The sequence below is a fragment of the Dryobates pubescens genome, chromosome 11 (assembly GCF_014839835.1).
Source record: "Dryobates pubescens isolate bDryPub1 chromosome 11, bDryPub1.pri, whole genome shotgun sequence".
In the NCBI taxonomy this organism is placed as follows: Eukaryota; Metazoa; Chordata; class Aves; order Piciformes; family Picidae; genus Dryobates; species Dryobates pubescens.
In genome coordinates this window covers 8736158-8750140 of record NC_071622.1, presented here as the reverse complement: position 1 = coordinate 8750140, position 13983 = coordinate 8736158, and the positions used below count along the sequence as shown (strand labels likewise).

Below are 13983 nucleotides of genomic sequence, written 5' to 3'. Positions count from 1 at the left end.
GAGGAGCCATGCACCAGGTGTACCAGCTCATGGCTTGTGGGAGAGCCGTTGGGTGCGTGCTTTCCAGGCAGTTGCATAGCGTGCAGGCCTTTGGCCAAGATTTATAACCATGTCTCTCCTCAAGGTTTATAGTTCCTTGTCACTCTATTAACTCAAACGAGAGATGTTTACATTGCATAAGTAGCTGGAGCAGTGGATAGTAACCTATCAATTTTCATGACTGTTCCCTGGCAGAAACTCTTAGGCTGTCTTGCAGGACACTAATACCCAAAGCTCCTGGGGCACAAGACACCCAGGGCTTGCTGTATTTCAGGAGACTGCAGTTCAACAGCTAATAAAACCACTAGGTCAAGAACTGCACAGTCAGGTCTCTTGTGGAGTCCTGGCATGAGACCAAATTTCTGCTGATGTGTAGCTCCAGAGGAAAGGATGAGCGCACGGCGACAGTGGAGATGAAGGCTCATCTGCAGCCGGCTGCTCTAGCAACGGGCTGCTTAGCCTGCAGGTCACAGGAGGCAAGGTCCACTGAGCACTGGTCTGGTTTGACACTGCTGCTGGAGACGTGCGTGGAAGCTGCGTCTGGCCTGGGGAGAGGCGTGCAAGGAGGTGCAGATGTCCTGGCTGAAACGTGTGCGCTTCAGCATCCCACCATGCTGTAACTTCTCCTGACTCTTGTTCTCTCTTTCTCTCCACAGTCCATCGATCCAGGGCAGCAGTTCACCTGGGAGAACTCCAACCTGGAAGTGAATAAACCCAAAAACCGCTATGCAAATGTGATCGCCTATGACCACTCGCGTGTCATCCTGACCTCCATCGATGGTAAGAGTGACCCTGGAGTGAAGGCTCTAGCAAATGGCTGAACTCTTACTGCTGGCCCTACTGGGTGACTTTAGCTGCCTTCCTCAGCATGTGGTAGGACGTGGTAATGTTAGCCTTACCACCCTCTGTCCCAGCTTGCCAGGAGGGCCAGTATCCTCCTCTTGTCAGTGTTTACTTCCAAGTAAGTGCCCAGAGCTGCACATCTCCTTCCCCTGGCACATAAGTCTGCACGTGTCCCTGTGCTCTATGGGAGATGCATTGGGCCCTGGTGTTCATAAGCAGTGACCCCCCCATGGCTCTGAGAACCAGCCTCACCTCTCTGTGATCTGGGCTGATACATGCTTTTGGTGCCTGCTTTGCTGGCCCCTTGCACACGGAGGAGCCAGAGCCCAGGCTCACACATTGCCACTGTTTCAGCTCTGCACATCAGAACTGAGCCCACTCATGAGAAATTGGGAAGATGCAGCTAATTCAATGCACCCCTGCCTGGGGAAGAGACTGGGGCCTGGCTTTGCATACAGGTGGCCCTGCAGTCACTAGCCTCCTTTTTCTTGGGATGGAAGTCTTTTCTAATGCTAATACACCACACATGCTCTGTGGGTGAAGGAGGAGGGGGTCCAAACAGTCCTTTACAGCAAGGCCTGTTAAGCAGCAGCAGCTATATGAAAGCCTGGTGTACCTGATGATGGGCAAACCCTATTAGACAGCTGTGGGGTGAGCACATGGGGGAATCCCTGTTTTCCAGTCTGACTCAGTTGCTGTAAGTAGCATCTGTGTTCTCCTGGGAACCATTCCCGCAGCGCCTTGCCAGGTCTCCACTGCTCATGCCAAGGGAGCTGGGTGCTGCACTCCAGCTGTTGCTGCTCCCCCAGAGCCACCAGCACTTTGTTTCTGCTGGGAGACTGCTGAGGCCTATAGAAAATTCCCCAGGACAAAAGGGCCAGAGAAAGACCCCCACCTTTATTTCCTTCCTCTAATAAATGCAGATGTGCTCTCTTTGGGAGACAAGGAGATTCCTGCTGCTTTCCCCCCCCTGCAGCCTGGGCAGCCTGTGCTAGGCAGGGTTTGGAAACACAGCCCCAGGCCTCTGCTTTGCAGGATTTAGTTTAGTAATTGTGTGTTTGCATTTTAAAGGCCTTTACAAGAAAGTTCTTTGCTTAAAGTGGTGGAGGCAGAGCAGGAGCTGAAGCAGCCTCTACCAGCAGGCAGCAGAATGGGGAGTCTTACACCGAAGAGGGTTTGGGAGGCAGTTGCAGGGAAGGTCTCAGCTCCTCTGAGATACTCTCCCTGCAGGAGGGATGGGAGGACATCCCTGCCTGGCATCCCCTGCTAATAGAGACAAGCTAATGAAGCAGCCTTATTTTTAAAAGGTGCTGTAGGGCTATAACAAATAGCTGGTGAGTTTAAGACAGTTATTTCAATCAGTTGCTTGGGGCCAAACGAGCTCCTCAGTATTCCTGCCTGTGAATTTCCCTTTGTGTGCGGGTGGCAGCTGTCTCTCTGCTGTGGTGCTGCCTGCTTGTTGCATTAATGTGGGAATTACAAAGGGTTCTTTTTTGTTCAGACATTAGCCCTTTGCAGGATGCCTGAGAGAGATTCTGGCTTCATCGTGTAAAGGAGACTTGTCAAGAGGCTAGCGAACATGCCAGCTTCTTCCCCTGCCTGCAGGGCCCAGCAGAGCAGCAGGCACAGGGTCATGGGCTGCCCCTGGAGCAACGCTTCACCCTTTTTCTCCACAGGCGTCCCGGGCAGCGATTACATCAATGCCAATTACATTGATGGCTATCGGAAGCAGAACGCCTACATCGCCACGCAGGGGCCTCTGCCAGAAACCCTCAGTGACTTCTGGAGGATGGTGTGGGAACAGAGAACAGCAACTATAGTCATGATGACCAGGCTGGAGGAGAAGTCCAGGGTACAGTGTGTGCTTCCTCTCTTTCCTGGAGCTGGGGGGTGGGCAGGAAAGAGGGATGGGAACACTTTACAGCTTAAGAGCATCTGGAGAGAGCCGGGTAAAGTGGTGTGGCTCATTGCTGCAGGCACCCCAGCAACAAGTGCCTTGTAAGCACATCCCTGCGGGGCAAAAGGGTGGCAAAACCTTCTGTCACTGTGCTGCTCGTTAATTCCCATCTTGCCTGTGTGTCTGCATGCACACCCATCCTTTCCCTGCCCACATTCACTTGCACTGGAGGAAGGAAAGCTCTCAGATGGGGAGTGTTGGCAGTCCCTGAGAGGCTGTCCTCCAAAATCTGAAAATGGGTAGGTGGTATCAGCAGCATCCTGCAGCCTGCCTGACAGCGCCCTGGCATCTGGTGATGCAAGGGAATGGCTGATGGTGTCTCGCTGCAATAAGAAGACTAATTTGTGCCTTATCCAATGACAACATGTATAAACCATCAGCTCATACTGCCAAGATTAGATATTCTGATGTAATAAATGCAAAGCTGCCTGCAGACCGTGGGGAAAGCATGAGGTGGAGAGAAAGGAACAGGAGCCCTTGCTGTGGATGGTGCTTATGGTGTCTCATGGCAGAGGTTCTTGGCCCCATAAGCTGTGGCTGAAGTGCTCCCATGCCCAGATGCACCCCTGGGGCAGAGCCTGCCCAAGCAGGAGGCAGCTTCTGCCCCTCGTGATCTGTTTGTTTCAAACAGTAAAATTTTAGTGATGAGCATTTGTACTTGCAGAATATTTTAGTGTTGCCATGCCAACGGCAGAAGAAGGGTCTCTGCATTCAAGCTGTGAAGCACCAGTTATTTTTAGCCCAATAAGCTCATTCTTAGGAAGCAGAAACTGTTGAGTTTGGGTTTAGTTAAAACTTTTGCCTGCACGCTCTCCCTCTTTCAAAGCTTTAGCACCAAAATGCTTGCAGGGGTGTCCTTAGCCCACACTGGCAGGGAAGAAGCAACTGGAACAACCAATCACTGTGGCACACCAGACCTGCTTCTCCTGCTTGTACAAAAATAGGCTTTGTTTATGGGCTTCCCCAGCTCTACAGATGCCCTGCAGCCTGCAAGGAAAAGAATTGCTCCTCAGAAACAAGCTGCCTCTAGAGCTCCAGTCCCAGCTTTGTACTGTGCCTCCCACTGCGCAGCCCTGCCTGTTCTGTCCTGTGGCCACCATCACCCACCCCAGCCCAAACAGGGAAGTAAATTAACCTGACCCATTCTGCAGCTCAGGGCTTGGCACATGGGCTAAGCAAGATCAGAAGCTGCTGATCCACCACTCTCTGCAGCTGGGGGTTGTGGGGAGTTTTGTGTGCCTTCACATTTCAGTGATGGAAGGAACATTTAAAGTGTGAGGAAAAGCCCTTTTTAGGTTGCCAAGTAAATCCATGCACAGAGTCCTGACTCACTTAACTTCTGGACTGCTTAGTTATGGGAAGACACTGCCATGTTGTTCTAAGATAGCAGGTTTCCTTTGACCCCCACATGCCCTAGCCTTTGCCTGAGACACCTCTGCTGCTAAGCCATGTGTTATCTTCCCCCAACATGCTAATGTCATGTCATCCTGCAGTATTGGTTTCCATGCCAAGCATGATGTGTCTGGTCAGGTTTTGGTGACAGAACAAGCACTGAGAGTCCTCTCACAGGCAGGGAGTGACCAGACCCCTCACAGAAGCCACAGCCAGCCTGCCTGGTCCCCTGCAGAGCCAAGGTACTCTAGGCTGACCCATCTGGACCCAGACCCCAGCATTTGCTCTCTCACACCTCCTTCCTGTGCCCTGATGGCTCTGTGGCACATCCCCAGCACTAATGAGAAGTGGGCAGTTTTCTCAGGTACCATGGAGAGGCAGGTTGCCAGAAGAGGCAGTGGGGAAGCCCATCCGCTCCTCAGTCAAACCAGCCCTGCACAGCAAGGGCTTTCCTGGATGAGTTTGCTGGGCCATGTAGGTGCCACAAGGCACTCACACAGGAGGGACCAGGTGGGGAGCTGGGATGTGGACCTGGAGGAGATATTTTTCTTCTGGGTGTTCATGGTGTTGGTTTGTTTTTGTTATTGTTGGGGTTTGAGTTTTTGGGGTTGCTGGTTTGTTTGGTTTGGGTTTTTTGTGTTGGCTTCTCCAGCATCTCCCAAGGCAGGATGGCTTTCAGCCACTTTCCTGCTCTGCTTTTTCTCATGCCCCTTTGGTAATGGCTAGAGCTTGCTCAGGAGCACACCTTTCTGGGGCTAAGATCATGGTCACTGCCTGTCACTTCCTGCTTTCAGCATGTCACTGGTTTACAGGTCACTCTAGAGCCTTCAAACCTCATCTGGTACAACCTCCTAGGTCCCTGCAGCATTGCTGACTGCTGATGTTCACACTGCAGTGGGACAGCAATGCTCCAGGCAGTCAGACGGTGTCACAACGCTACCCACGGGGTATCCCCTGGTGCTCAGGGGATTCAGCCCAGGCACAAGACTGTCTCTCCAGCTGCAAAGCCTGGGGTGGGCAGCAGGACCTCATGGCAAATTGCCCAGTGCAGAGCAGGCTCTGCCACCTTCCCAAGCAAGCTCCCCAAGGGCCCTTTGGCAATGCTGTGTGTAGATAAGCTGACCAGGACCAGCAGCAGCTTTGCAGCCCTGTAGGGGTGACACTGCTTTAAAGGGCTTCTGAGCTGCAGGGGGAAAAAAATCTTTAAAGCATCAGCTTTTATGGTCTGCAATTTCAGCTGGCTTGATGGTCCAAATCATCCTCCCTTTTTCATGTTTTCACAAAGCAAGAGGCACATAAAGGATAGAAATGGCTGGATTGTGCAATTTAGCTGCCTTCAAAGGTTTACAATCAGTTTCAGAATCATTTGGTGGCAGTTCAGAAGCATACATTGCAGATTAGCTTTCCCCAAGCTGCAAGCGTGGCGTGTCCCAGCTGGGGTGTGTTGCACAAGAGAGGTATTAAAGCAGGATTTCTCCTACCCTGGGCTATCCCCAAGAGTCTGTCAGAGTGAAGTCTTCCAGAGCGGCACTGTGGCTTATTCTGTCCCAGCCCAGAGCATCAAGCAGCCACCCCTGGGGTGTGATCTCCCCTGGCAGCTCGTGTCCCCAGGCAGGGATACAAAGAGGCTGCTGCTCGAGGGCTTTGGGGAAGAGGGGCCTGGCTCCAGACCTCTCACTGGCAGCAGTGCCATCTGGAGCTTGCAAGTGGGGCCAAGAGCAGAGCGCAGCTGACAGGGGGTGCTTAGCCGCTCTTGGGCACAGGGCATCAAAGAAGAGGGACAGGAACCACTCAGCAAAGCTGCAATAAATGGCTGTTTGGGACATTACTGTTCTCCTTAAGATAATGAGAAGCAAGCACTGCCAGAAGAAAACATCTCTTATCTGCTTTAGTGCCACACTGCATCGGCTTCAGCGTAAAATTTACAGAGCTTGAAAATGGGGCATAAACATTATGGGTAAATTTGGCAGAAAATGTGACTGACTCTTATCTGGTCATGAATAAATAATTTTCAATTACCAGCCCAGGCACTGCTATTATCCTGCTCAGGGAACTCCTCTGAAGTTTGTTTTGTGCTCAAGCACACATGGCCCTGTAGCATGTGGGTGGCAGGAGGGGACTGTTCTCCCCAGGGTGTGGGCTGAGGCATGGGGATGTGCTTGTGCTGCTCCCCTGCAACATCCCCTGCAGACCACACTGAGGGTGCCACAGCGAGTGGCTGTCCCCAGCATTTGCAGGATGCCACTATGCCCTTCCCTCCCCTCCTCCAGAGAGGGGTCACACCCCTGAGCCAGGCAAAGCAAACTCAGGTGGCCAGAGATGCAGCTGCTTCTTGCTTATGAGGATAGGACCAGCCTAGCTGTGAAATGAGGTTTGTGACCTCCAAGTTGCTTGCTGTGAATCTAGTCATTGTAGAATGACACCCAGAAAGGAAAAGAAATCTTCTGTGGTTTGTGCAGGGCCTATGAGAGCACAGATCCAAGGCAGGATAGCAGCTTCAACAGTCAGATAGCTGGGCAGGAGACAGCAGAGCTGCTCTGGGCTTACAGGCACCTGCATTGCCCCATCAGGCAGCCTTGCTCCAGGCACTTAAGCCAAGGCAGGACTTACTGAGAGCAGACTCCAAAGTATCAGGGACAGAGGCATCCCTCTGACCTCACGTCACTGCACTCCCAACAGCCAGAGTGCAGGATGAGGACTCCTAGCTCTCACAAGCCCCACCCTGTTTGAAGTGTCTTCAATTAAAAGGCAGAACTTCATTGATTTCTAATTAAGCCTGTTGTTTCCCTTCCCACGCATTCCCCTGTAAACATGCTCAGCTAATAATTAAGTTGACTATTCCTTGACAAGCACAGATGATCTTCCATTCACTTCTCTCTCCCAGGGCAGGAAACCATTTTCGGTGCAGTGCACATGGGTGGGAATGAAGTCTTCCCCCTGTCAGCCAGGCACCACTGCTCCCTGGGGAGGGAGAGACAGGTGCCAGGTGTCAGATGAAATAGGGATGCTCAGGGTGCCAAATTAAATAGGGAGCTTGGGGTTGGAGAGAACAAAATTGGAGGAGTAGTTTGCAAACACTGAGCTGTGAGGAGGAGGAGGGCATTAGCAGGTGAGCAGGGAGGGATGCACAGGGAGATGAAGAGGGCAGAGAGATGTGGACTCCTGGGGAATGTGTTAGGGCTCTCTGCCAAGTGGGCTGCAGCAGGAGTTGTGACCAGTAGTTCAAAGTGCTCTGGCTGCACTGGAGTTGGGAGTGGGAGGCAAGGGATGCAGCAGGGCAGGGAGTCTCCAGGGAGCAGCAGTGTTTTTGTGATGGGACAATGCTACCGGCAGGAGAGGACTGACAGGATGATTTGGCCACAGTCTGTGTCTTCTCCCCAAGAGAGGGTAAGTTGTGTCTGTCTGGACTAGATTCTGTGCCTTGCTGTAGAGCAGGTTTTGAAACTCCTGGGAGACGCAGATTTTCAGGGACTCTCAATGCACTTGAGCCTATGGCAGAGCTGAAAGGGTGGCAGGGTCAGCCTGGAGGCCTGGCCTGTACTATTCCCATTTCTCAGTAGGGTGGTTTTCTGCCTGGGGGCCACACTGACATTACCACCCTGAGGACATTGGAAAACATAGCACTTGCTGTATTGTGTGCTGTGCTGGACTCAGAGCTGTGTCCTGCCTCAGCTCAGTGCTGTAAGTTGAGGACTTTGGACAGGGATGTCCAGGCGCTGATGGAGATGCAGACTGCATCTCCCTCACCTCGGCTGACCTTCAAGCAGAAGTTTCCCCAGAGAAACCACCACTTCCCCTGCCTTGCTTCAGCACCCCTGCCTTCAGCTGCCAACTTTCCACCCAGGCAGAGCTGGCATAGGCATGGCCCCACAACCCCCACCTCTGCAAACAGGAGTGTGACCGTTTGAGGCTGCGCCTTTAAAGAACAAACAGTGCTGGGACACTGGCTAAATGTTTTTGGTACTAGAACAAAAACATTCTGATATTCTAAACGAATTTCATTGGTGGATAGATAAAATGCAACTTTAAATTGTAGAGCAGTTGGAATTGTTTGTGGAGTTTGGTTTGGGAGTTGGGGAGTTTGGGTTTCAGCCTGTTCTCCCTGCCTGCTTCTTCGCGAACTAGCTGGAGTTGGCCTTCAGATAAGCAAAAACTAATCCTGCATGGGCTTTTGAAGCTTACTAACAACTCTTTCCCTTAATAACTTGCCTTTCTTTCTCTCTAACCCCTTTTTGGGAAAAAAGGGAGGTAGGGGGGGAGAGAGAGGGGTTACAGGGAGGGGATCCCTCCCCAGGGAGGGGTTTTTGTTGTGTTATTTCTCTTTGCTGTATATTTCTGTGTATATATTGTGAATACCTGTATATACCGTGTTATATATAACCTGCTTTCCATATATGCTTGTAAATATATAGCTTTGCTCCTCTGACTGGGTTAGCTGTGGTTTCTCACTCTGTGGAGGAGGGAGAGCTAGGCCCTCTCTCAACCTACCACAAGGAGGTAGAGAAGAAAAATCACAGCAGGCACAAATCACTGCTAGCAGTTGCTGCACTCTGTCTGCATACCTGGTGCAGCTCTTGATGCCGTGTCTGGTGGCCTGGCCTCCTTTGCTGCTTCCCACCAGTGGCTCCAGGAAACTTGCAGAAAGGAGCCTAGGGTGTGCTGCTGGGGATTGGGACATTCTGGGGGAAGGCAATCTGTGTTTGGGCCCTCTCTTCCCAGTGACTCTTCTATCTTTACCCTTCGAATGGCAGAGTCCTTACCCTAAATGCTCCAGCCAGCAGCCAGGCACTGACCTATTCTTTTGTCCTCCCTGCAGGTAAAGTGTGACCAGTACTGGCCAAGCCGAGGCACAGAAACCTATGGGATGATCCAGGTGACCTTGCTGGACACAGTTGAGCTGGCAACCTACACTGTCCGCACCTTTGCACTGTACAAGGTATGATGCTGGCTGAGCTGATCCTGCTCCAGGTAATGCTGCACAGTCCACAGGCAGAGGCTGCTGGCTGTGCCTGGCTTGGTCAGGCATGGGACTAGTCTCACAGGTGGGTTGCAGTGGGAGATCAGCTACAGGTTGTGCATCTGCCCACCACTGGATTTAGGCCAGGATACCTGATGCATTTGAACATCCACACATTCAGGCGTTTTAATGGGCCCCAGACAGGAGCCATGCTTGCCTCTGGCAAGTGCAAGTGTAACACCTGTCCTCCCATTAGAGGGAGGACATGGGAAACAGTGAGTTTCTAGCACTAAATAATGCAAATGGAGGGGGTGTGCTAACATATGCCCTTCTATCCTGCCTGCTACCTACCTCATTAGTGTTTGGAGATCCCTGGGGGCAGTGCTAGCAGCAGCATGTCACTGCAGGGCTTTGCAGCAGGCTGCCAGTGTGTGACTGAGCCTGGGCCACACCACAGAGAGTGCACAGCAGTGTGCCATGGGGACACACACCCCAGGAAGGCATCTTGACTGCAACAGTCACCCAGCCAGTCCCACCACATTGCTGCACAGCTCACTTAGTCACAGTGAGGCAGGAGCTGGGGCAGTCTCTGCAAACAGGCTGATCAGCCATCCCAGAGGGACCACTGATGCAGAGGAGCAGGGAGGGAGCTGCCTGCTGTGGCACTTCCATGCCCAGTACCCATTTTTTCCTGAATGTGCAGCAAGTACGCAGGTAGTGACCCCATGCTGTGCAGAAAGGAGTCTTTCACCTTCCCTTCAGTCTGCCCTGCTATCTGTATCAGCTGGCTCTTCACAGAGCATCTCTGTGCAGAGAAGCCTGTACTTTGCCTCCACATTTTCACTGGCAAAACCCTAATATGTGAATGATCACGCACAGCATTACATGCCTGTCATTATGCAGCCAGCTGGGTGCCATCAATGGGTTCCCATCCTGGATCCTAGGATGAGACTGTTCTGATGCAAGACAACAACATTTTGCCTTCAACAGAATGGCTCCAGCGAGAAGCGAGAGCTGCGGCAGTTCCAGTTCATGGCGTGGCCTGACCATGGGGTACCAGAATACCCCACTCCGATCCTAGCTTTCCTGCGACGGGTCAAGGCCTGTAACCCACCAGATGCTGGGCCCATGGTTGTCCATTGCAGGTAGGACTGTGTTTGCAAAGCTGCACCTGGACACGTGCATTCTGGATGCAGAACCTTTAACCTGTTCAGCTAAACATGGAGGCTCCTGTTCCTGCAGGGAAGGTTTCATGGTTGCATAATGTACACTGCATGCTTGGGCTGGGAACAGGACAGCAACCAGCAGTGGCAGTCCAGTAGTGACATTTCTATTGCTACTGCTCTGTCAGGTTAAACAGCACTGCTGCATGGAGAGCCTCAGAAGATATTTTATTCTGTAAAACTGCAAATATCATTTTAAAATGAAGTGTTCCGTGCCCAGCATAAGGAGGTGGCACTCTGAGAGGCACATCATTGGCAGACACACACACAGTGACCTCTACAAACATTCATATGTCATATTTACAGTTGAAATCTTTTGCAGGGTAGGAAGGCATCTCCTTAAGCAAAATATTACTCTGCTAAGGCTCAGCATCTTATCCAGGCAAGATTTATCTGTACCAGCCGAGTGGGGACTATTACTGAACAAACCACTCCATCATTGCTGTTCCGGCATACGCCTTGCCAGCAGTGTTTAATGCTCCTCTTTCATGCTCTGTTTCAGATGGGAGTGGGGTATAATTAACACACAAACAAGCTGTATTAAAGCCCTGTTAAGGATCTGACTTGCACTATAAATGAGGAAATGTCTAACTCCCTCTCTCTGCCCGTGTTTACAACAGCATGTCTGTTGTTTTTAGGGTGCTGTCAGGGTGAGTAGTTTGGGGATCAGCACTGCCCTCCCAGCAGAGGTGGAAAGGTGTTGGGTGCTTGAGCAAAGGACTCAACATAGACATCATAGGATCCTAGGATGTTAGGGGTTGGAAGGGACCTTCAAAGATCAAGTCCAACCCCTTGCCAGAGCAGGACAATACAATCTACCACAGGTCGCACAGGAGCACATCCAGATGGGTCTTGAAAGTCTCCAGAGAAGGAGACTTCACAACCTCCCTGGACAGCTTGTTCCAGTGCTCTGTGACCCTCACAGTGAAGAAGTTCCTCCTCATGTTGAGGTGGAACCTCCTGTGCTGTAGTTTATATCCATTACCCCTTGTCCTATCACAGGGTGCAATGGAGAGGAGCCTGTCCCTTCCCTCTTGACACTTGGCCCTCAGATACTTGTACATATTTATTAAATCCCCTCTCAGTCTTCTCTTCCCCAGACTAAAAAGCCCCAGGGCTCTCAGCCTCCCCTCATAGAGCACATGCTCCAGTCCCTTAATCATCCTGGTAGCTCTCTGTTGGACACTCTCTAGCAGATCCTTGTCCCTCTTGAGCTGGGGAGCCCAAAACGATGCAATATTTCAGGTGAGGTCTCACCAGGGCAGAATAGAGGGGGAGGAGAACCTCCCTTGATCTGCTGGACACACTGCTCTTAATACACCCCAGGATCCCATTTGCCCTCTTGGCCACAGGGACACATTGCTGTCCCATGGATAACTTGTTGTCCACCAGGACTCCCAGGTTCTTCTCTACAGGGCTGCTCTCAAGCAGATCCCCTCCTAACCTGTACTGGTGCAGTTTATTATTCCTTCCCAGATGCAGGACTCTGCACTTATCCTTCTTGAAGCTCATCAGGTTCCTCTGCCCAGCTCTTCAGTCTGTCCAGTCTGAATGGCCACACAGCCTTCAGGCCTATAAGCCAAGCTTCCCAGTTTGGTACTGTCAGCAAACTTGCTGAGCAGACACTCTCTTGTCTGTCCCCTCATCAATGTCATTGATGAAGATGTTGAACAGGACCGGATCCAGCACTGATCCCTGGGGGACTCCACTAGGTACAGCTCTCCAGATGGACTTGGCACCATTGACCACCACTCTTTGGACTCTACTGTGTAACCAGTTCCTAATCCATCTCACTGTTCTATCCCACACTTCCTTAGCTTACTCACAAGGATGGTATGGGAGACAGTGTCAAAAGCCTTGACATGCATGACCTTATCTTTCTGCTTTCCCCTCTTGGGCTGGCTGTCCTCATTTTACAGGTTAGCAAAGAGTGACCCAGGTTAGGGGACAGGTAGGCTTGAAATTATGGTCTTCACTGGTTTTGAGGTCTAGCCTGGAGTTCATGTCCTCTAACTACATACACCTGTACCCTGTCACTCTCCTGCTTGTTAAACACATTTCAGCACGGCTTGTGGAGGTGCTGCCAGCCACAGCAGGGACCAGCAGAGGGATGCCATGTCCTTTCCACTTCGTCTGTGACAGGGGCACAGAAGAAGAGCCAAGTAGCCTTCCTCATTCTCTGGTGCCTCTCACTCCTCCTGTCACAGCTTGTGTGAAGGTCAGCTGGTTAGCTCTCAGTGTAGGGAGGAGCCTTTACTCCACTTTTGTGTGCTCTAGGTCTGGGTGCTGTTTTAAGTGCAGCGCTTGCGTGGCATCTGTAGGAGGGAGAACCATCTCAGGCCACCTGCTTTATTCCCTCAGTGCTGGCGTGGGCCGAACTGGTTGCTTCATTGTCATTGATGCCATGCTGGAGCGGATGAAGCATGAGAAGACTGTGGACATCTATGGCCACGTGACGTGCATGCGCTCTCAGCGCAACTACATGGTGCAGACAGAGGACCAGTACATCTTCATCCACGAGGCCTTGCTGGAGGCAGCCACGTGCGGCAATACCGAGGTGCCTGCACGCAACCTCTTTGCTCACATTCAGAAGCTGACCCAGGTGCCACCAGGAGAGAGCGTTACTGCAATGGAGCTGGAATTCAAGGTTGGTGGCAGAGCCCCAGCACCCACCCTCCCTCACCAGCACCCACCTTCCCTCACCAGCACCCACCCTCCCTCACCAGCACCCACCTTCCCTCACCAGCACTCACCCTCCCTCACCAGCACCCACCTTCCCTCACCAGCACCCACCCTCCCTCACCAGCACCCACCTTCCCTCACCAGCACCCACCTTCCCTCACCAGCACCCACCCTCCCTCACCAGCACCCACCTTCCCTCACCAGCACCCACCCTCCCTCACCAGCACCCACCTTCCCTCACCAGCACCCACCTTCCCTCACCAGCACCCACCCTCCCTCACCAGCACCCACCTTCCCTCACCAGCACCCACCCTCCCTCACCAGCACCCACCTTCCCTCACCAGCACCCACCCTCCCTCACCAGCACCCACCTTCCCTCACCAGGACCCTGTCTGTTTCCACCCAGCCCACCCAGCCACTTGTCCAGGGGCTGGGAGGGGAGAGCTGTGGGTCATTACAGACAGTTACTCTTTTGTGTCTTTCTAAACCAGGTAGGCAGTGATTTCAAATACATTTGAATTGTAAAGTCTGTGTCAGCCATGGTCCCCCCTGGGTGGGCAGCTTCTGGGGACGATATAAAAGGCAGATGGATGCACAAATCTCAGCAGCATGTTCTGCTCCAGGTTCACTGTGCAGCAGGAGCTGCATCTGAAATCAGATGCAGATCGTGTTAGTGATAATTGATGTTACTGTGAACAACTTGTCTGGAAACTGCTCCAGTTTCAATATGTGAGACATTTCTAGTCTCATTTCTTCGGTGTTTATCTCTGTTATCTTTTAACCGCCTTGACACCAAGCCTCAGTGCTAGAGTGGGTGAAGGCAGAGTTTTGAGGCACGCTGTTTTTAAGAAGCCAAGCCCACATTTTGCTGTCTCTATCTGTGAATGCCA

The 13983-nt window shown here is 52.0% G+C and overlaps 1 protein-coding gene across 18 annotated transcripts in view; it reads left to right on the top strand.

Moving 5' to 3' along the window:
- Positions 1-13983, top strand: part of PTPRF (protein tyrosine phosphatase receptor type F) — a 416351-nt gene that overhangs the window by 395782 nt on the left and 6586 nt on the right. For all 18 annotated transcript variants that reach the window (XM_054165224.1, XM_054165218.1, XM_054165223.1 and 15 more), the window contains 5 exons: positions 696-819; positions 2559-2734; positions 9048-9167; positions 10179-10333; positions 12773-13058. In XM_054165224.1, coding sequence (XP_054021199.1) covers positions 696-819; positions 2559-2734; positions 9048-9167; positions 10179-10333; positions 12773-13058 — 861 coding nt within the window. The remainder of the gene's footprint in view (positions 1-695; positions 820-2558; positions 2735-9047; positions 9168-10178; positions 10334-12772; positions 13059-13983) is intronic.